At 28.6% G+C, this 23,701-nt stretch overlaps 1 protein-coding gene across 5 annotated transcripts in view; it reads right to left on the bottom strand.

Annotated features, from left to right (window-relative positions):
* Positions 1–9,474: 9,474 nt before the first annotated feature.
* Positions 9,475–23,701, bottom strand: part of LOC129975610 (neurogenic locus notch homolog protein 1-like) — an 85,196-nt gene continuing 70,969 nt past the window's right edge. For 4 of the 5 annotated variants that reach the window (XM_056088681.1, XM_056088683.1, XM_056088684.1 and 1 more), the window contains 10 exons: positions 23,292–23,344; positions 21,145–21,308; positions 19,637–19,816; positions 17,587–17,727; positions 17,371–17,437; positions 16,408–16,463; positions 16,225–16,318; positions 15,479–15,539; positions 14,486–14,577; positions 9,475–9,735 (listed from right to left, as the gene is read on the bottom strand). In XM_056088681.1, coding sequence (XP_055944656.1) covers positions 9,726–9,735; positions 14,486–14,577; positions 15,479–15,539; positions 16,225–16,318; positions 16,408–16,463; positions 17,371–17,437; positions 17,587–17,727; positions 19,637–19,816; positions 21,145–21,308; positions 23,292–23,344 — 918 coding nt within the window. In that variant the 3' untranslated portion in view covers positions 9,475–9,725. The remainder of the gene's footprint in view (positions 9,736–14,485; positions 14,578–15,478; positions 15,540–16,224; positions 16,319–16,407; positions 16,464–17,370; positions 17,438–17,586; positions 17,728–19,636; positions 19,817–21,144; positions 21,309–23,291; positions 23,345–23,701) is intronic. The other variant, XM_056088682.1, reaches the window with a different exon arrangement.

Genomic DNA, 23,701 nt, shown 5'->3' with positions numbered 1-23,701 from the left:
AGGCGCTTAACTCAGGAAGGACAGGCTTCACCAGGATCATAAATTGAATCACACTTATAATTCTACGATAGCGAGGATGAAATTTTATCATCTAAAATTATGGATATTATGTAATAATTATCCATGTACGATTCCAATTTCCCAATGGAAGCTTGAATTACATTTGCTCTGACCAATTTCTTCTATTTACAAAATATCGAATATATTATCGCTTTTAAAAGGGCCATTTCAAAGGGATCGAATAAAAAAAACTTTTAAAAATATCATGCCTGAAAGTTTATGATCGAATATAAACAATGAAATTGTATTAGTTTCAGCTCTCCCAATATGAGTATCAGTAATTTTGTAACTTGTTAGAGCTATTCGGGAAACGTGTTTTACGGCAGCTTTTATGCCGCATAAACATAAGAATTATTTTTACTTTAAAATGTTGAATTTTCATCTGACAACTTTCAATATTGTAAAATGGGGTGTTTTTAAATTAAAAATGAAGAAAAAATATACATTATTCATCGTCACGTGGATTTGAACCTGCAATCTGCAGAATGCTCTGAAATTCATTGCTGCTCAATTTATCGGTCACACATTTCTTTACCTACATCTGCATTTAAACTTCTAAGTTTGATTTAAAAAAGTCTTTGTTTCAAATAGGATCTGTATATGATCAAGATGGGCAATGCTATGAATTGGAGTGATTTCTGCACATACCCAATATATGGAAATTAAAAAAAAAAGTTATTAATTCTATTGATAGTTTCAGAAAAAAATTTATTTTTTGAAGTATCAGCTTTTTAATAATTTGTAGTAACTTTTAAATTATAATGGAGTGTAATGTACAAAATAAATTGAAAATGAAGATAAAATATGTAAAACTATTCATCGTCTCCCGAGATTCGAACCTGCGATCAGCAGAATGCTATGAACTGGTCAATCCATCAAGTCAAACACTTTTCGAGCGCCATCTATATTTAACCTGTGAAGTTAGTTTGAAAAGTCGTTGCTTGACATAGGCTGGGATTCTGCTAAAAAAGCATATAATACGGATTAAAGTGATTTTTGCGTTTGCACAGTATGTGGAATTTAAAAACTGTATTAATTAATTTGATATTTTGAGATAATTTATTTTTAGAAGTATAACCAATTTATTCTTAGCAACCTTTGAATTATACTGTGGTGTAATAAACAAATTAACCAAAACCATTCTATCGATATTTTCAGATAAAAATTTATTTTTGGTAGTATAATCACTTTAATAATTCGTAGTAAACATAGAATTAGTCTGGAGTACAATGTACAAAATAAATTTTTAAAAAAAGATAGAATATATAAAACTATTCTTCGTCACCTAGATTCGAACCTGCTATTTGCAGAATGCTCTGAACTGGTCAATAAATCAAATCATGCATTTTCGAGCGCCATCTACATTTAACCTTCAAAATTAGTTTAAAAATCACAGCTTGAAAAAAGATGAGATTCTTGTCAAAAAGCGTAATCCAAAGAATTGGAGATATTTCAGCGCGTGCGCAACATATGGAATTTAAAAATTGTATAAATTATGTTGATATTTTAAGAAAGTATTATTTTTGGAAGTATAACCATTTTAACAAATCGTAGTAACCTCTGAATTATATCGGATTGTAATAATAAAATAAATTAAAAACGAAGAAAAATTATGTAAAGCAGAACATTGTTTCTCAGATTCGAACCTGCTATCAGCAGAATGCTCTAAACTGGTCGATCCATCAAGTCACACTTTTTTCGAGCGCCATCTATATTTAAGCTTCCATGTTAAATTAAAAAAATCATAGTTTCAAATAGGATGAGAATCTGGTCAAAAAGCATTTAACATGAATTAGAGCGTTTTCAGGGCTTGCGATGTATGTGGAATTTAAAATATTTATTCATTGAATTGATATTGCATTAAAATTTGATAGTATAATTCTCGTATATGACTATCAAATTATGTAGATCTTTAGCTGTTCTGATCATTGTACTATGCTATAATTGTATTGTATCTCTATAATTTATCATTGCTTGTGAAATTCAATTTTAAATTAAAGTGGAAATGAAGTAATTACAATTAATAAAAAGACATTTTTTTTTACTTAAACCAAGCGTGTCTTTAAAAAAATGTATACTGAAAGCAGACTCGTACAGCACTGATATCTTATGTGTACTGCAGAATAATTTTCATAATTTATAATATCTCAAAGAATTATTCAACAAAAGTTTCACGGATTTCTCGTAAAATTTAGTGTTTAGTTTTATTTTCAAAAAGATTTAAATTTGATGTTAATAATTATATTTTATTTTTTCGGTTTATAAATAAACAAGGTCATCAAAATTAAAACATCCCTGCTTTGAGCTCTATATATAAAGAACTACTCAGTGTATAGGCTCTAAAATTGTTGATCATATTATTCAATATATGGGGAAATGAATTGCGTGAAACAGAATTAGTTCCAAAAACATCGGTGGATGGCGCTATACATTAGAAAATATTCTGAAAAGACACAAACTATACATTTGTAGGACATTTTATTCGAACGCATCAAACATTAAATCCCATGAATCTTATCGATGCAGGGGAAACTGCTCAATATGGTTCCTGTCTTCACGATGTAAAATCTGCATTCAGTAGACAGCTTGTTCAAATGCGGATCGTAATTGATCAAAAATGATGCTTCTCACATGCAGAGTCATTCTGTCTTTCAAGTCTGCCAAAGTTAACAGATGTCCTCAATAAACAAGACTTTTTAAGTGCTTTATTTAATTAGCTAACTTCCTTCAAAAAAGTAGTTTGAAAATATTTACTTCATAAAATATTATTCGAAAGGTTAGGTTAGATTATTTAGGTTTTTTGGCACAAAAAATATTGTTCGGAAAGAGAAAATATGAAACACTTACACTTCTCTTACATACACAGTTGTTATTGAACACACACTTCTCTATAATATGCCATTAAGGTTAAAATTAAATAATACTTATTCTAATTACAAATTGAACCTCTGTAATATAATTTGTGAAATAATACTATATTTGAAGTCAAGTCATGTATTCCTTAACCATAAAATATGAAAATAAAATGAACACAATAAGAGAGGCAATTTTTGTGTTGAGTCTATTTTATTTTGAGGGTTGATGGGATGAAATAAGAATAAAATTAAATGTCTGCAAAGTCTCTACAACGTTCGATGACATTCAATTCCCTATACAGGAATGCATAAAGTCACTAGTAGGGTAACCGCTTGCGGTCATAAAGTCAAATCCGGTAATAAGTAAGTCCATCATCAGGAACAATAAGCACAAGTATTTGCACAGCAATAAAAAAGGTCCGCAGAGTGAATATAAATATATAAAAATAATAAAAAATATATACAAGAACACTATATACAATATGTACAATAAAGATGTCCATGACCGGATTTCTTTTTTCTCTTGAGGAATTGTTTCTTCCTTTTTCCATTAGCACTCTTTTAAAGTCTAGTAGAAAAAGTTCTTTGAAAAAGCAAAAGATTTCTGATGGAAAGCTTTTTATAATTCATAACTTAAAAAGTTCCATGACATTTTCTTGCTATGTTTAGTTAGGTTGAAGTATATCTTTTGTCTTTGGATGGAGAGATGCCTTGAAGCGTTGATCAAATATATTTCGAAGATTGCTATTGTAGGTAGATCACTGAAGTCCTTATAACTGCATTTATTTATTGAAATATATTTGATGTTTCAGAATCCACTCGGCACAGATGGTCATTTCATCTTGTTCAGTCGCATCAAGATGTGCCAGAGGGTTATCAAAAGTCATCAAATCGAAAAAGGGATTAGTGAATGGATTTATGTTGATTTTTGTGGCAGTTGATTCTGGTGGATGAAGGGTTGCAGCTTCATCTATGTTGGAATAGGAATCAAAGGCTTCCTCGTCAGGTTGCAGGATAGTTTCATCCACAGAGGTCGCAGTATCAATTTTGGCATTCTCTGGTTCGTGGTCCATTGCCGTTTGACAAGCAGTATGCCTTTTACTCAATCCATCCATCAGAAAATTTTTGAGCATCAGAATATACGGAACGAAGAAAACGCAAGAAATCCAGTCATTCACGAAAAAAACTCGATAATAAATCCACATGAATGTGCCAACAGAAGCATATTCTAGCACAGCCATTTCTAATTACGGAAAAATGTTATTCTCCGATAAAAATACGTTCTCAAAAAAGCTCAAAATAAAACTCAACTGATCGAGCAGTTTCAAGCATAAAAATGATCCATTTAACAAAGTTACTGCTTAAAAGACTCTCACTGTTTAAAATTACATTGTTACTATAAAGTTAAGTAAACAATGTGATATTATTTTTATTGTTAAACAATGCTAGAAAACAAAGCAAATTTATTTTAAACGCTGTTGTTACTTGTACAATTATAGAATAAAGCATTTGGTTATTGTTAAAAATTGAAATTAAAATGATAGATTAATGACCTTTTAAATTATCTTGAGGTATATATTTATTTATACAGTAAAAATTTGACAGATTCTAAGCTATTTTATGATTTAGAATTGGAATTGAGGAGGGGGGGGGAGCAAAGCAAATTGTGCGGAATTTTATTGTTGTTTGTTAAAATCGCATCATTTCGAATATAGCATTTGGAACAAAATAATTATAGTCCAAAATATGAAATAGCAATAATTTATAAGTATTATAATCATTTTTTGGCTTGCAATCTTCTATCATATTATTACATAGGGAAAAAAATCTAAATGAGAGCAAAAAATTTAACAGAAAATGGGAAGTATGTTTTCATTTTCACTATGGTACATATTTGCACTTTTGAATCATTCTAACTTAACTGAAAATTGTAAATCATGGAATCAGCATCGCTTCCTTGTATACTGAATTACATTTAAGTTTTTAGATGGACATTTCCGAAAACAGGTAGAAAACAGCGGGAGCGTTCACCCCGGAATATTCTGGGATGTGGATTATTAACTGCATGCAACAGGCGGACAATAGTTACGGAAGAATCAATTAGAAAGCAATCTTAGGTGACTCATCGTTCTCTTAATATAAATACACATGCACTAGAAAACCGAATGTTTGCTTTGAAGCCTTTATTTTCCATGTAATGCAAACAAAATTAGACTGATGACTACAACTTTAGTCTCATAATTTCATATATTTTATTTATTGTGCTTTGAATCATTGCATATATGTGAAAGTACAGACGGAGGGATGTCAACCACATGAGGAAATTCATTTCAAATTTGATACATATCTGAACAAGATTTATTTTCAATATTTTGAATGAAAAACATGAAAACGAAACCAGTGTGATTTTTCTCTTTATTATTGTGAACATAATGCATGAGCATAAGCGCAAGAAGCTAGATGGATGAAATATGGTAAGTGCATTTCGATAGGAATTTCTCTTCAACATTTTTAATGAACAACATGAAAACGAAAAAAATGTGCTTTCTCTTCCTACTATTGTAAACATAATGCATGAGCACAAACGCAAGAGCTAGATGGATGTAATATGGTAAGAGTATACCCGAACAAGATTTAGTTTCAATATTTTGAATGAAAAACATGAAAACGAAAATAATGTGATTTTTCTCTTTATTATTGTGAACATAATGCATGAGCATAAGTGCAAGAAGCTAGATGGATGAAATATGGTAAGTGCATTTCGATAGGAATTTCACTTCAACATTTTTAATGAACAACATGAAAACGAAAAAAATGTGCTTTCTCTTCGTACTTTTGTAAACATAATGCATGAGCGTATTTGCAAAAGAAGTGAAAAAAAAAGAGTTTTTGAAAACAAGCTAATGATAATTGATAAAATCGGAATAATAGTTTTAATAAAAAATACAAATAACAAAAAAAGAATCGCAAAAGCAAAAGAAACTGATTAAAATATTCTAAACAAATGCATTTCTTACCCCATTTAAATTTTGATGAAAATTTTATAAATTTTGGTTCTTATAATAAATTAAAGAAATTATAAATAATTATTTTTATAAATAATTATATTTATAAATTTTCTTTCTTTCATTGTGGTTTAATTTCCGCTTAAACCTTTGTAATTAGTATCTAACATTTTTAAGCTGTTGTTTTAACATTCCCATTTATAGTAAAAACATCATTTATTTCACCTTATTGTATTCAATAATTTTATCCTTTAAAATCCTTTTTCGCATTTATAATTTTTCATTTTTTTAACCCTTAATCTATTTCATATCAAAATTAATTATTCTTTAAATAAATATTTGATGGCATCATTAAAAGAAATCAATATTAATTAAAAATGAATCGTTTAACTGATATTTAAATTCTGAAATAAAGAAAATGAATTGTTATAATCGTCAAAAACACAGAATTGTAGAGAAATTGAGAAATTTTGCACATAAAAAATTGATTTCAATATTCCTCCTTTACAAACAGGAAATAAAACAATATTAATTAAAGCCTTAAAAACCTTATAAGCGTACGTCAGAGACTTTTAATAAATTCCTCAATACATGCCAATATTTCAATTTTTTTATTTTTGATATTACACTTTATTTTCATATTATAAATATATAATAACATTTAAAATTGTCGATTTTAATATGATCACGGTAAAGAAACTCATACCATGTTTTTGAAATTGCTTTGTTACTTAGCTTTCTGCTCATTTGTTAACTGTTAATAATGATTGCTAGATATTTCATTAAATAAAACGTTTTCTTTCTTAAATAGATAAAGATTGCTGATTTGGCATAGTGATTTCAGAACTCAAACTTTTCCAAAAAAGATTACAAATATTCATTCGTGTTCCTTTTTAAGGATTGATTATCAGTGAAGTAAAGATATAGAAGATATAGTCTAGACAAGAACATGCAAATTTAAAATGGAAAAAAAAATTCAACTTTTAATGTTATCTATAAAAGTTTATGACAGACGTAAAAGCATTAAGAAGAAGACAAAAACATAGTTCTTTAAATCAATTTTTTAATAATTTTTTTCTGTCTCAATGAGTCAGAATATTCTCCATTTTAATTTCTGATACAAATAAGCAACAAGTTATAGTTTTCTGTGTGACATTAATCCAATGAAGAGAATCAAGTAATGCTTCCAAAACCTATTGATTAAAGATTTAATGGCAGGACCACATATCAAATTTTATTTATACATTATACAAATTTTTAAAATTGATATACATGTCAATTTTATCATTTACGTGATTTTCAATTATTCTGCTCGCATAGTCACAAATACACGGACTGAATTAATTTTACAGCCACTTATAATGCCGGAGAAAAAAATATGAGTCGATATTTATTCAAAAATGATACTTCTAAATCGGGAATTTTTAGATAGCAGTTATACATTCTGTTCGATTATTTCGTATACGGAGTTGTCGCTCCAAATCTTTCTTCAATACTTCCAAATAAAAGCGTTATTCCCCAGCTTAAAAGTGTGGTCTTTGAGCAAAGCCTAAATATCAATAGCGATCAGAATTCTGTTTTCAAAGTCTGTCACATGAGGCTCGGGTGTTAATCAAGAAAGCCGATACAATAGGCCTTGCTACCAGGAAACAAATACTTTAAGACACATTTTTTTAAAGTTTCACCATTTTAAAATAGATAATTCTTAATATTTTATTTCATCTACACGGATATTTATTCAGATATTGTTTTCCTATTGCATACATCTGATATATATATATATAAAGAGAGAGAGAAAGATCTATGATGCGATTGGATTATTTCTCCCCTACTGCAACTAATTTTTATAATATGTAATCTCCTTGTAAAAATATCAATCTTTATATACTATTGCATTGTTACTCATTTGAATTTGTAACCAATTATTAATTGCAAAAGCGAAGGACAGTAAATTTATGATAACAAAATAATATCATATTAAAATAACTTTAAAAATGGAAAGATTTCTATTGTTTATTTATGAAATTCCACACTTATAAAATGGCAATTGCACTTCATTTTAGACGTAGGAAAATCAAATTTTTCAACTTACATTCTGTTGGAAAATTTTTATCTTACAATTACTTAAAAGTTATAACTCCAGATTATTCATCCAACTCAGAGATGTCGCATTGTTATTTGAAGATTATAATGTATGAAAGAATTACACTGTCTCATTTTTTGTCTGTATAGTTTTAAATATAATTGTTCATAGGAATAAAGATACCTCGAAATTCAATATAATTTATGTTTATTATTTTAATGTGCCATAAAATAAATGAAAGCATTTATGCTTTTATACCTACTAGATTATAGGCAGTTTTCTGTAGTGGATAAAAGAAAAAAACCTTTATGAACGAAATTTAAACTTAAAATTTATTATTATTTTATCAACAGACATTTAAAAGTGATGAAATAAAAAGAAAAACGATAATAAAGTATTTTTCTTTTTAAATTGGGCAGATGACTTTTATTTTATTTCTTCGCAATTTCTAATACTATTTGGTACAGCATTTCTAATACGCACATATTGATTCCAAATACACTATTTAAAACAGATCCATGCAACAGCAGCCCTTGTTTTAATGATTAAAAATTCCAATTTAAGCCTAACACTTTGCATCCATTAGTTAGTTTGGAATACCAAAAATGTCTTTGAAGATTTGAAGAAGATTAAGACTTATATCGAAAAAATATTATGAAATAAGATTTAAGATTTTATGTGTCATTGAATCTTGGATACTTTGACATATATATATATATATATATATATAAGTAACCAATCTAAAGTAAGAAAAAGTTTGAAAACGAAACTAAAATGAAAACGAAACAAAACAGTTTCGAAATCGCAACTAAAATTTATTATCTATTTAAACTAAAACCAAAAAGGAACTTCATAGTATTCTTTTTTAATATTTTTTAATAATTTTTTTTGGTTTAATTTTTATTTGATTTTGTTTTTCCTATTAACTTGATTCTAATACTTTTGTATATATATATATATATATATATATATATATATATATATATATATATATATATATATATACCGTCTTCCATCTCCAGTTAAATTCAGCATCCTTTCAATCAATCTGTTTCCTTGATAACAACTCTGTCTCCAATAAATAATTTGTTCTCAAAACTTCGAGAAATGCTGTCAAAGAGTTGTTTGAATTTTACTTTCTATCATTAAAAATTCGATTAAAATATGTTCAAATGGATTAATCATTTTTATTATTCATATTATAAAAATATTAGGATTTAATTTATCATTCCGGATATTTTTGTAAGGACTAAATTGATTTTTTTTAAAAAAAAATCAAATGCTTTAGCTTTCAAACTATTAGTGAACAGCCTGATATAGGAATTTTTACAGTATTACTCAATCCCACAAATAATAACGGAAACATAATTAATACGTCAGAGCTTTTTATTTAACTACGATTCCATTTACAAAAAATAAATATCAATACTAACAGATCATATAAGTAGTTTGAAATAATACATAAAAGCTGCATTTGTAAAATTTATTTTCAAAATGTGTAATGATAAAATGATCTAGGATATATAACAATTGTTCAGCACAGAACAAACATGACAGTCAATCGTTTCCCAGAAGGAAAAAATATAACATTTGAGATGTTCTCTCTTTACATGACTTCGAAATGTTCATTGATGGGAATGGATAATTCCTATGATTCTATGATTTAACACAAATGATGTCCGACAGCTGAATGTTGGTGTCTTTTTTATTCCTCGTGACTCCTCATTGGTTGCTGAAAGAAAAAAAAATTGACTTATCGCCAGATAATATAAACAATATTTGAGAATGTATATATAATGTTATATCGAATGCACATTCATTTTTAGAAGCAATGCATTTGCATTCTAGAGAAGAAAATGAAGAAGTGATTAAGTGCGTTAAATGGATAGTGAATTGTCATGATGCTATCTGAGATTTATGAAACTAAGGAGTTTTATCACAAATTAGGGATTTTATTGACAAAATTCTGACTCAGAGCTGAAAAAAGTCAACGAAATCCATTTCAAATCCATTTCTAAAACATACAGTTTAAACAAGAAGAATGTCAATGACTCAAAATGAACAGTTTATTTTTTTCCATTTTGCGCTTGACGTTCAGACTTTCTGTGCTGAAAAAAAAATGCATCTTCTTTCAGCTGTTAGATGTTTTATTGCAAAATTTATATTATCCATACACATGCATACATATTATTGAATGGAACCACAGCCCGAGATACCACTGTAACAATCCCAGACATGTCGATTTGACTGCATTTTAATATGTTGCTCAAATATTTACAATATAAATACAATATATTATAAAGGTGAACTGAATGATAAATAGTTTTCTAAATATATAGCAAAAACATGAAATCAATTCCATATCTAATGTCATTCTTTAAGGACTTTGGTCTCCAAATAAATATATTTAGTGACAAGTTGCGTTTGACTATCTACTGCAGCGGTTCTTAACCTATGGGTCGCGACCCAAAATTGGGTCGCGAAGCATATTTCTTGGGTCGCGCTGAGTCAAACCAAAAAAGTTAGTAATACACCAAATTTCAGACATTTTAGAAATGACGACTTGAATAAATATCAACAATCGAAAATGAATGTGATTAACAAGATCAAAAAATATCATCTGATTAAAAAAGCGAGAGCAAAAAAAGTACGTGTGATGATAATAACGGTGAGAACTAAATGGAACAAAGCTGGCGAGGGCGTACAAGAGAAGCGCTCCAAATATTTGAATGCCATTTAATTTTGATGTAAGTGATTTGCGTGAGGAATTTGTTAATATTAATCAATTTCAAGAACAATTAATAGAAATACAAAGTGCTTTCTGGTTAAAATTAAAAGCCGAAAAGCCAATAATTGTTAAAGAAGCCCTAAAAGTATTATTGCCCTTTGCAACAACATATATGTGTGAGGCTGGTTTTACGGCTCTGTGTGTAATCAAAAACAATTACTGGAACAAGTTAAATCCTGAAATAGATATAAGGTGCTCCTTGACAAGCATTCAACCGAGGTTTGAAGATTTTTGAAAATGTATTCAAGCACAAGGTTCTCATTAAAACTGTATGACTTGCATTTAAAATTTAAAAGACTTAACATATGTATTGATATTTCTTTTTTTTAGGAATAAGTTAAAATGTCAATTATTTTCAAAAAGTTATAAATATATTTTAATTTGGTCAATAAAAATTATTAAAAACACTTGATTATTAATGAAATTGTCCTTGGATCGAAAAGTACTTTTGTTTATCTTTATTATTAAAAAAAATAAATAAAAAATTTGTAAGTTAAAAAAAATCATCATCGTAGGATTGAGGATTTTTTAAAAATATGATCTAAAATAAAGCAATGAAAAAATGTTGACTTTTTTTGGGTCGCGACATGAACATATTTCTCAAATTTGGGTAGCGGCTTAAAAAGGTTAAGAACCACTGATCTACTGGTTCACTGGAAATTCTTTCTGTTTCACTTTATTCAATTTTTAATAAATATCTTTAATACAATTTGATAGTCATGATTTCTTCAACAAAGTAGGTTTAAACATCCAGTCATTTAATGTATGTCTTTGATTTAAAAGCCATATTATGTTATTATAGTATTGTAAAAAACGGAACTGCCGGATAATCTGTCTTATAATTATTGTCGTTCGGGATACGGGAGCATCCTTTTCTGTTTCCTCCTGCAACTGGAGTAGTTAACCAACAGCAGATACTTTTTTTTCATTTTAACAATGGAAAAAAAAGTCACGTGATTAAATATTTAAAGAAATAATGGAAACAGTTTGAATTTCATTTCAGCAATGAAATCTATTTTGCAAATTACGTAAAAAAATATATAAAAAACTGACAAATTCAAGAAATATTTGTAATATATTTAAAGTAATTTCCTTAAAAAGGTAATTTTAAATTTTCAAAATGAATTCAGCAAAATGACCCATCATTTTGCATTAAAGTTATGACAATTTGCACAGTTGTAAATGATTGAGTTTTTTTTTTCGCTATTTGTTATGGTTTTTGATTGAATATGTAAATATGTAAATTCTCACAATTCTTTAATTTCTAAGAATACACCTCAAAAGTCGTTTGGTTTAGAATGATATTTTATTGTTCGTTGGTTATAGATAAATGTTTTCACATTTGCAGCATTCTTTGTTCGATTACTGATGTTCTCAGACTTTAAAGCACTTGGATAACGATTGGAACGTTATTGTGCTTCTTATTTATTTACTTACTACAATCAATAATTTTTTTAGATAATAATGTTGGAGTTAAATAATGAATATGATCGCAGTAAATAGATTACAAAATTTAAAATTAGAGATGTATTAAAAATAAAGTAGCCAAACATGTTTTCTCAGCGTTAACTTGTTCGACCATCGACGAGTTGTTAAAAGAAGTTACTGCTATGAAGCGTATCAGAAACAAACGAATGATTTTCCACAGTTGAATTTCAAGAAGTTAGAAGCGTCCGATAATATCTTTATATCTTCATAAATTGTGGAATAACTGTTTTCAAACACCAATTCAGGGAAAATAAGAAATGAATAGGCTAGTTAATTCTTTGATATAGCATTTCATTTTGGTTGAAAAGTTATTAAAATGGTGGACAAAAGCTTGAACTTTGTCCTAAGCTAGATTTACTTATTTATGTATAACAAAATATAAGATTTCATATAATTAAATAGTATTTCATAATACTTATGAAATGAACCAAAAATAAGGCACATGTATTATTATTAAACATTTGTACTCAGTAAAAGCATTTACTTGTAATTACAGATGTATATAGATAAAGTACTTACAAATGATTACAATCACAAAAAAAAAAAAAAAAAAAATTAGAATGCCACTTACGTAAATGTGGCAATACATATCTTCATTAACACATTGGTATGAATTCCCGATAAGTTAAATTATCTTTCAATTTAAAGTTGTTTTTTTTTAAATTTTTACAAAGCGCCATACCATGCAGGAACTTCAGACAAACCTTAAAATAGAAAATTTGGGTTTTCTCGGACATATTGCAATATATTTCTAATGATATGTGCCTTTGAATTTTCATTTGAAAAGAGCAGAACAGCACAGACTTCACGTTTCCTAACGCATTTTGCATGAATTTATTTGTGTTTGGCGGAAATAAAAGGGCTACACTTTTAAATAATAAAAGTTCATTTTTTTAATCTATTGTGCATAGACTTTTTGATAATATTTTTAAAATAAATAAATCTATTTACAATTATCTTGTTCAATCTTATCATATCATTAAATTTTAAATTGCTATGAACCTGTAGCATCAACGCCTTATTTAGATAGTCTTATAATTGGAAAAAGAGATCTACGGAACTACATAATGGATTCTAAATGTATAATTTAATGAGCCTGGCCTTGGTAATAAAATGATGACTCTTGAAAATTCAAGAATTACGGCCATATCCCTAGAAACGGAAATCTGGAGAGTCTCCCAAAGAATTATATGCGGCTCCACACACTGCAAGGAGGCAATAAGAACACAAGGTTGGTTCGAACAAATAAATCTCTCTGTAGTTCGTTTGCAACCGGAGGGGGACGAAAGCTGACGTGCTATTGAGAGCGTTGTGTTGTTTTTATTGAATTATAGATTTTCTGTCTGCTTGTATAGTTAATTTCTACAAGTGCAACTTTGGTATGCATTTTGGATGTGTTTTTAACATTATTTTTCAATATTCTTGGACTAATGTGGTTGTTTATACTATGCAACATTTAGAATTCATTCATCGTACATTCATGAAAAGAGTTTCGTAATAATATTATTAAATATCTGCTAACAGTCTTGGTGCAGTCAGATAATAAAACTTATGAAATTATTTTTGTACTGAGAGCGAAAGAGCTGCACTTTATGAGCAAATGATACAAGAATAATGAAAATGAAAATCAATGGTAACATCAAATAATTAATAGTTGTAATTCTTTAAACAATGCTTTATGTCAAAATGAAAAGTCGTAACGAAATTACTTATCTTTACAAAAAATAAAGTTTAAAGACATTTATTAGAAGTATTGTCCGGTTTTTTTAATCCATGGTGAAAATTTATTAAATGCACATTATTTAAATTTTCTTGAAACGACATGAAAATACTTCATAAATGAAGAGCATAAATTTGGATGCGTTTTTTTGCTAGTTGTTGAGTTAAGACTCAAAAGTCTTCGGAATTTAGCTTTTCTAGCCTCAATAAGAAAATAGTTTGAACATGAAATAGTTCAATCGACGCCTCGAATTTTCAGTCCCCTTCATTGGATAGATCATATAAGTTGGACAAAAAATAATGATGTATGTTTATTAACAGATCTATTCATAATGATTTAGGAAGAAATTGGGAATTAGTAGTGATCAAACGATAGAATTTCTTCAAGATTTATTAAAAACTGTAAAATATTACAAAGGAAGAGAACAAATCAGAGGAGAAGGTTTGCAGACGCGTCACTTCCGGAAAGGGCAAGAAATCGTCTTACCTCGGTGGCAGAAAGCAGAGACGAGTCGATCGGAAAGAGTGGGTGGATTGCCTTTTGTGACTGACCGCACTAGGTGTATTTGATTCATGGAACTGCGAAGATATATCGCAAGAACGTATTGGATACCTCATCTTTTCTTTGACTAAGCATATTGGTATAGTAAAAAATAACAAATTTCGAGTTATGCCATTTTTAATTATTCATTGCACCCGAATTATTCCCATGAAATCGGAGTATAAATTTATATATTTTATTCATCAAATATATGTTGAAGTTTATACATGTAAATGTTCAAATATACATAAGTATGTCGAAAATTTACACATATTTATTATATGCAAAAAATTACAAATCTACATTTACATATAGTTAATGCCTAAATATTTCAGGCTAACATTATATTTATTTTGAATGTATATACAAATATTTCAATGAACTATTTGTAATATCCTAAAAAATATAGGTTTTAAAGGAATTTAAAAAAAATTGGAAAAAAAAAAGATTTTCTACAAAATTACAAAAATTTTTTTTTTAAATTAAACTATTTCAAATTTCGTGTAGTTTTTCATTCTCTTCAAAAATATTTAAAAAAAACTCTTATTATGATTTTATTTACAAACCTGCTACGAAATCTTATCTTTAGAAAAAAAAAGGAAAATTATATTTATTATTCATATTGTATAATTACCATCAATATGTTGATTATTTACAGATAATATATCCAAAGAAAGCGGAGTTAGCATATATTAATTTAATGTAATGAACGATATACTTCATTTTATCTTTGGCTAAAATAAAAGAATTATCTTAAACACACTCTCAAAGAAATTTCAATATTGCCTTGCATCATTGAGTAATGGATTGTTTATTTCATTTTAATAAAATAAAGATCTTTTTTTCTGTCATTCCGCCTAAAAAATATATTTAAGGAAATAAGCCGATGTTTAAAAGGGTATTGGAATGTTGGTCGAATGAGCGAATTTTCATACTTACAAGATTAATTGTTGAGCTCTGATCATCGAAGTAGTTAGATTTGAAAGATCTTTTCTTGAGGCTGCAAAGAGATTTAAAAAGAATTTAAAATAGATATATTGTTTTCAAAAAAGTAATAATGGCGTTTTTCTATGATTTGTAACTTTATTTGTACATTCCTACAAGACTTTAAGCACATACAAATCGATTAAATCTATAAAATCTAATTTTCTCAAAAAAAGAAGGTCTTCCAGGACAGTTTTGGGAATTTATACTATATACAAAATATATAATATAAATTTAATTGGAATATTTTTGGTAAAATAAATTTTAAATATTTTGGTTTTGGAACTTTGTGAAAAAATAGGGCCCAAAAATTGTACTGCGTAAGGGCACCTCGAAGGCTTAATCTAACCCGACCCAGCATCTAATGTCATTGTTTAACCATCATGGAGGAGATGCTTCCCTTGAAAGAGTGTCTCTTTAATCACAATCAGAATAATTCAAAAGCAGTTGTGTGTCAGTGTTTTTCCATTGCTGCCCGTTGCCATTTTCTCTGTTCGATTCCATTTTTATTCTTACTTTTAACTACATTCTTTAATCATTATTTTAGTTTTTTTAAAAATAGTTTGTTTGTTTTTATTAGATCATTGCAATGCATTCATTCGAAACTCAAGTCTCAAAAAAAGGAACGATATAGTAAAATTTGAATATGAGATAAAAATGAAATATGTAAGGGTGTTTGAAGAATTCCTTTTCATACTTACATTCTGTATTGATACATCATATACACCGATAGTAGTATCAATGGAACGACCAAAACTGATAAAATTATCAAAGCTGTTTTCATTCCTTCTTTCCCTGAAATAATTAAAATTAGTTATTTATGTAGATTTTAGGCTTGTAAGAAGAAAAAAAAGTTTTTATAATGCCTGAATTTGCAGAATTACCGGCTGTATTGTAGAGCACTTCATTGCAATCAAATCCAGTGTAGTCAGTATCACATCTGAAAGAAGCGAAACTTATTAAACCGCACTTTATAGCATTTTTATAGTAAAATTTAGTTGAATTATTCGTTCCACTACCAGTCAGTTATTCCCATTTGTCAACATTCAGTTATAATAAATGGGTTATACATAAGTAATGTTTCTAATAATAATGCTAACTTTGCAATCACATAGAAATTCCACCAGAACAACTTCTAAGAAATAACAGATACGATTATAAATGGTATCATTTGGATCTGGACGTGAAATGTGGTAATCCTGATTTCCAGTTATAAATCTAAAGACATTAGACACTGCAAAATCTTATAGGGAAAGTTTTTTAAGGATTGTACATCTTTTAATGACGAAATAAAATAAATTCTACTAAATTGATTTCATTAATTTTTATTCAGTGTGTTGCAAAAGTATATTTATAGTGAATTGATAAATTTTTTCTTTTTCTTTTTGCAATTTTAAATAATAACAATCAGTATAATACATTTTACATTTAAAGTTGAGAAATCACAAATTTCGAAGCGAACTACGCGCAAACGAAAATTGTTGAATGAAATAGTAAATGATTTTTATTCTATTTCTGGTTTATATTTCAATTTCTTTCTCAATTATCACTTTTCTAAACTCTCATATAAGAAAATATTTGAATTTGATTAATATATAAATAAATAGGGTTACGGTTACCGTAGCATTTACTCAGATGAAGTGATGAGGATAATTATTAAGAGATTTTTAACATTTTATTTGTAACACTTATTTAAATCTTGCAAACTCTATTTGAAATACTGATAATAATTTTGATTCTCATTCGGTGGAAATGTTCGATTCCTTTTCTTAACGTGGCTCGTTCACTTCAGGATAAATATTTATATATACATGTATATAAATAGTAAATTTATCAATTTTCCTTACTTGCAACCGTAAACATCTCCGATTATTTCGCATTTTCCATGCTTGCAAGGATTTGGATTACAAATATCTGAAGGGGAAAGAATGACGATTTCAGTTCTTATTCATTTTAATTTCACAATAAAAATAAATTAAGTTAATTGGTCCAATCATTATAAATGAGATTTTTACTTAAAATGTATAAAACTGAAATCTAGACATATTACAGGTGGCTCTTACCAATGCATCCACTTCGTTTGAGATCAGAATTTTCTGCCGGGGGTTTAAAACCTTTTAGGCACATACACTGGTAGCTTTTGTATACATTGAAGCAAGTGGTCGTGTTTGGGCAGGCCGTCTTCTGCTTGCACTCGTCGATATCTGTAATTACATACATAAATCATTACTTATATAAAACTTCCGTTTATTAAAAATTAGTATAAAACGTGACCTGCAATATACTTATTATTTCCTAATCATGTTAAAATACTTTGTGATTTCCTAGTATTTATTTATAGGTTTTAATTAATTAATCAAATTAATAGAAATTAACAAATATTTATATTATGTATAATAAAAAGAGGAAATTTTAACAAGCAATTATATAAAAACAATATAATATTCTAATTATTTCACAGAAAATCACCATGATCGAATAAACTAACGAAACAAAACCCTTTTTTAAGGATAATCGTTTGACAATACTCAAAGCAAATGTCAGTAATCTCTAGACTGTGAACATAATTTTACATAGATATAAACACATTTTTTATTTTAAGGAGATATATGCATCGAATTCTTACACAAAATATTTCATTCTTCATAGTATTGTGGAAGAAGATTTTTTTTGTCCACTATTAAGACATCACTTTAAGAGCCCTAACCAACGGTAGGTGCAATCTGAAGAAGAAGACAGAAGAAAGAAGACAGTATGAAAGCATTTTGAACTTACTCACTTCTAAGAGGGAATTTACTTATTCAACACTTTGGATTATGCAAATGCTGTAATCATCATGGAAATAAGAAGACGTTTTGAATCATAAAATAAAACCGTTCTGATGGAATCTCTTGTTGTGCAAGCAATAATAAATTTGTGCAAGAAATACTTTGTTGACAACTATACTATGATTCCTTTTTTGAAAGAAGAACAAAAGCAATGTTCTTGAAGAATCTGACACCTGATAAAAATGCTCATACCTGTAAATACAAATTCGACGCAGCGGAGGTTTGCACAAGAGACTCATTGATCATTTGATAGTGGCTTTTGTTCCGATCTTGCCTTGCAACTCTCAAAAGCAATAACAGAAAAGAATATTCATACTTTAAAGGAAGTCGTATATTATCTGTAACAGCATAATTTAATTATATTAACGTAAAGTTTTAAAGCGACCCTTGGGCTATTTTGGAACAGACATAGAAACTTTGATTCTCAAGCAGATAACGAGAACGATACGTCAACTAGTACCTAACTCTCCATACATGTGCACCACACCAGCGGAAAGACATTTGGCCCCATTGCACTTAACGTGCACCAGATCTGCTTACACCGTGGTTCTTCGGTGCAATCAAGTTTCGAATCTGGAACCCTTTGGTTTTGAAGTCGAGATTGTACCACCAGACCACAGCGACATGCCGGATGTAACAGGAGAACGAGAAATAAACAAGAACTTGCGAATGAGTGCCGCTCGACTGAGGTTCATGACTATATGTTGTTCAACATGGAATAACACTTTTCAACTACTAATAAAGCTATGAAAGTATCTAATTGTATGTACAAAATTTGGTGAAAATACGTGAAATGTAATTGTGATAAATAAAAGAATGAATGTTTTTTCCACCGAATGAATGTAACAATTATTAATGACTATTTTCTATCAGATTCAGGGATAAGGTCCTTAGTTTAACACGTTTAAGAAACATAAAATTCTATTGGTGCAGTGGAAAATCTGAATTGTACGTTTTTAAACATCTGGCTGGTAAATATAAAATCTTCACTGAACAACTTACACTATTTACCTCATTTTTTTTAAAAAAAAAAACTTTTTACAGAAAGAATTAACTGATTTTTCGTAATCAGTAACAACTATTTTATTTTTCACATCAGGTATGAAATTGAGCCAATTCATTCATGATCAGTTGCGAAAAATATGTCCTGTCAATTCGTTATTAATCAAGAAAAGTTCAATTTCTCTCTTTCTTTCCTTTTTGTTATAATGTTTGAAAAATTAAGGCTGTTAATTTTGTTCCACAAGGAAGGAAATATAAAGGGCAAATCGGCTTTGTTACTCACCTTGGCAGTGATGGATGAGAGTGTTAGGATCGCTTAAAGGTTTATAGAAGCTAAAAGACTCTAATCCTTCCGAGCATGCGCATTCAAAACTAAGGCCCTGCTTCCTTTTGCATTCAGTGTCACGTCCACAATAATCTTTACTTATGATTTCCAAGCATGGATCTGTTTCTGCTAAAGTACCTAAAATGCCAATAAAACAAAACAAAAATTATAGGAGAGTCAAAAGTATTTTGTTCATTTTAAACTTCTTTATGACTCGGCCATTTTTATAATTACTAAGAATCCTAATTAGCAGAGACACTTCAAAACACTACTCTAAAATAACGTTATTTAATCACTATCTTAGTTCAGTTGTAAAAATAAAATATAGAAATTTCATTGTTATCGTCATTGCAAAATAAGCTGATGCCATTCGAGCAACTTTACATCACAGAATATGAAGATGTATTAAAAGAAAATCGTTTAATGATCGCTATATCAAGATTTAAAAAAAAAAAAGAAGATCCCTGAAATTACCTGGAACTGATACAAATTATACCAATTACACGACTCATTTTGTAGTTTCCTGAAAGTTTTACTGAAAATTGTTATTGATTAAAGAATTACCCTTATTACCCAAATAATAATAATAATAATACAAGACATTTTTACAATATTGTTCAATATCTTGAATGCTTTACAATATCGCGAAATATCTCAGCTATATTGTAGAGCATCTTGCATTATTTAAGATCTTTCAGGAATTTCAATGTTTTAATAAATATCAGAACGCGCACGAGGTTATTTGCATTACAGACCTTGTTGGTGTTAAAGTAACATTGCTGAGATTTGTCATAAATAATTTTTTCTTATATTTCGATGCAAAATACCTACATTAATAAAGCAAAAATTTGTTTAATTGTGTTCGACGAAATTCTTTTAAATTATTAAATTATTAGATGTGGCTTTCTTTACAAAGAAAACTATCAAATAAAAAATATTTTAGAAGTTGATTTAAATTTTCATCAAGAATAAAAGTCAAGTGGTGAGATTCTTTAAGTTAAACATCTTTTCCTTTTGAGAAAGCAGCAGCTTTTATAGCAAAACGCATCTTCTAGTGCCTACTAAATATAATAGATGGCAGTCCGAAAATTCATCGACTCCTTCTTGTTACATTTTACTTTTAAAGCACAGATATATTTAATATACATCTCGGAAGAATATAAAAGAGAATTTTTTTGAAGCTCTTTGAACTCGTAATTATTAAACTTAAATGAACGGAAATTAATTTCACCTTTTAAACTTGCATAATTTATAATCTTATCATGATAATTGCTCAGATAATGTTGTTTCATAGAAAACGATGAGCATTTTCCCCAAAAGCGAATTATTATTTTTTTTATCGCATGTCAAATTAAGTCTTCGTGTAAATCAGTAAGATATTTGTACTCAAGGCATTAGCATAGCTAATTAAAAACAATAAGCATTTATTTTTTATTCACGAAAGAAACTCCAGATAGGCACTGTACCTGTTTTCTGGCTGTCCTTGTCAATCAACAACTTTGGTGGTATGAAGCAGGTATCTTTATCAACGGACAAGCAAGAATTCGAATCGAATATCAATTTCACCTGATCATGTGGATCCGACTGGAACCTCAATTCTATTAGGCATTTCAGTTTCTTATTCACAATGCTGTGAAGAAAGATGTTATTACTGAATGAAAAAGTTCAACAAAAATTCTTTATATGCTGTAAAATGCTTTTTTGTGTGTGTGTGTATGTAATTTTTCTCAACTTTTGAAAATATTTCTCCAGAAAATGTTGTCAATTCGAATGATCAGTTTTGGTTTCATTAACGCAATAGATAAAACTACGCAATTACTATGTGTTCACAAGCATCATATAATGAACTTTTGGATAAATCCTATGATTTACATCTTAAGTGCGCAGCAGTTGGTGAATTTGACGTTTATTTTAACAGCTGTTAATTAAGTCTTCATATAATGCAGTAAACACATTACTCTCATTATATAAAATAGCAACAATAATTCTACAGTACAGATGATTCTAAGAAAAAAACAATGATATATTTTCTCTTTTAAAAGAATCTTGACCCTTTTCGAATACTAGAAAGAAAGATATTTTTATTTAACAAAATTCTTACATTTCTTTCTTATCTTGTATTCAGAATAAAATTCTTGCAAAAATGTGAGCTAATTCTTTAAGTAGATTATTATCAATAAGCAGCTTGTAGAAATTTGCAGCAGATTTCATTATAACAGGCAATTTGGATCTCATCTCCATTAAGAGATAATCCGAAGGAAATATAATGTGATGTCATTTTTAGTCCTGGTGTTTTATTTCGTCTCATCTATAATCTCTGAAATTTTATAAGCCAATTCAATTTATTTAAACGCATGTCATGTTTAAATAACTTGGGAGCATTTCGAAACACATCATGTAATTTTTAATCTTGGCCAAACGATGAAACCCTCAACTGCATCAGCATTCCCTGTCGCTCCACATCAGCGAGAGGATATTTGGCCCCTACGGATTTAATAAGACCCTGTTTCTCTACAATCGCTGTTATTTAGTGAAACTTGGTTTTGCGACTAAAATACAACGGTCTCAAATTCTTACCACCAAGCCACGTGAATTTTCTACAGGATAGAGAAAATAACAAAGATAACGTTGTCAAAAAGAAATAATTTTGTACAAAAATTTCAAAATATGTAAAGCATTTACTGCTTCCATCTTAAAATTCTAATTGTAAAATGGCATCTCTTTACATTCTTTGTATAATGGCTAATTTCTTAATCTTCCCAAGGATTTTTAAATTTGTTAGAAATTTCACTGACTGGGAATAAGACAAAAAACATAAAATCTGAATCAAAAATAAAGCGGGCGATAAAATTTGATTCCACAAAATAGTGGTATTAAGTATAAGAAAAATATACACATTTGGTAGTTAGTATTCTTAAGGAGATTTACCAACTACGAAATTGTTGTTATTAAATATTTCTAAAGCATCTCCACTACACAGAGCGAGCAGGATTTAACCAGCTTCGAGCATTTTTACCGTTTAATTTGCTTACTTGAAATGCCAAATGTGTCCTGAATCCATTAATCTTTTTAATAAAATAAAGTTATAATAAATTTTAATAGTTATAATAAATCTGGCAATACTTGCAGAAAACAGTTCTTTAATTTAAAGAAGACATTTTTTAACAATAAAAATCATAAGGTTTTGAGGGAAAAAAAATTGGAAAAATCATTCTACGCTTTCTCTAGCAAAATTTGACTAAGATATTTGCGAAGTAGGATAAATCGTTCTCTCTGAAATCAAGAGCGCTATGAACAAATAAGCTAGCTAGAGACGTAGATTATTTACTTTAAGAATAACCAATAGCCTATAAGAAAATAATTAAAAATTTCGAATTTTTTAGTAAAAATTAATTTTAACAAATATTAGAAAAAAAGTTCAAGTGAAGAATAACAAATATCCATAAAAATTCGTCGTCAAGATATTTTTTTAAAGTAAAGCAGTGGTGTGTCAACAAGAAAAAGAAAGGAATACATTCTTATCAAATTATGAAAGATTTCACTATGTTTAAAATTAGTTCTGTATTTCTGTACTCATATGTAAAAATCAATTAAAAATAAAAAAAACATTTACCTGCAATTCCACACGTCTGCAAACTGATATTTCTTTCCATACAATACATGCATCTGAAAAAAAAAATCTACATATAGCAAATAACTGAAAGACGAATACGTTCACGTCTTTTATCGGTTTTTTTTTCTTAATTAAGCTTTTAAATTTAAGCAAACTGCACGTATAATTTTTCACAAAATTTTATGCAGAAATTGTTTATTTAGTTATTTAAATCCTTGAATATGTATTTCAAAAACTATCTCTTATTTCTGTTTCTCCGTGGGCACTTCAAAATTCCAGCATGTTGGTTTGTTCTCCTCATCTTGGTGGTAGCGATGTGGTGTCGAGTCATCTCCAGCTGATAAGAAACATGCCTCTTACGGGAGGGGGAGGGGGGGGTTGTACCTTGATTAGAAATGCCCGCAGGAGCC

This window comes from Argiope bruennichi, chromosome 7 (genome assembly GCF_947563725.1).
Source record: "Argiope bruennichi chromosome 7, qqArgBrue1.1, whole genome shotgun sequence".
NCBI lineage: Eukaryota > Metazoa > Arthropoda > Arachnida > Araneae > Araneidae > Argiope > Argiope bruennichi.
This window is presented reverse-complemented; position numbering and strand designations above follow the sequence as displayed.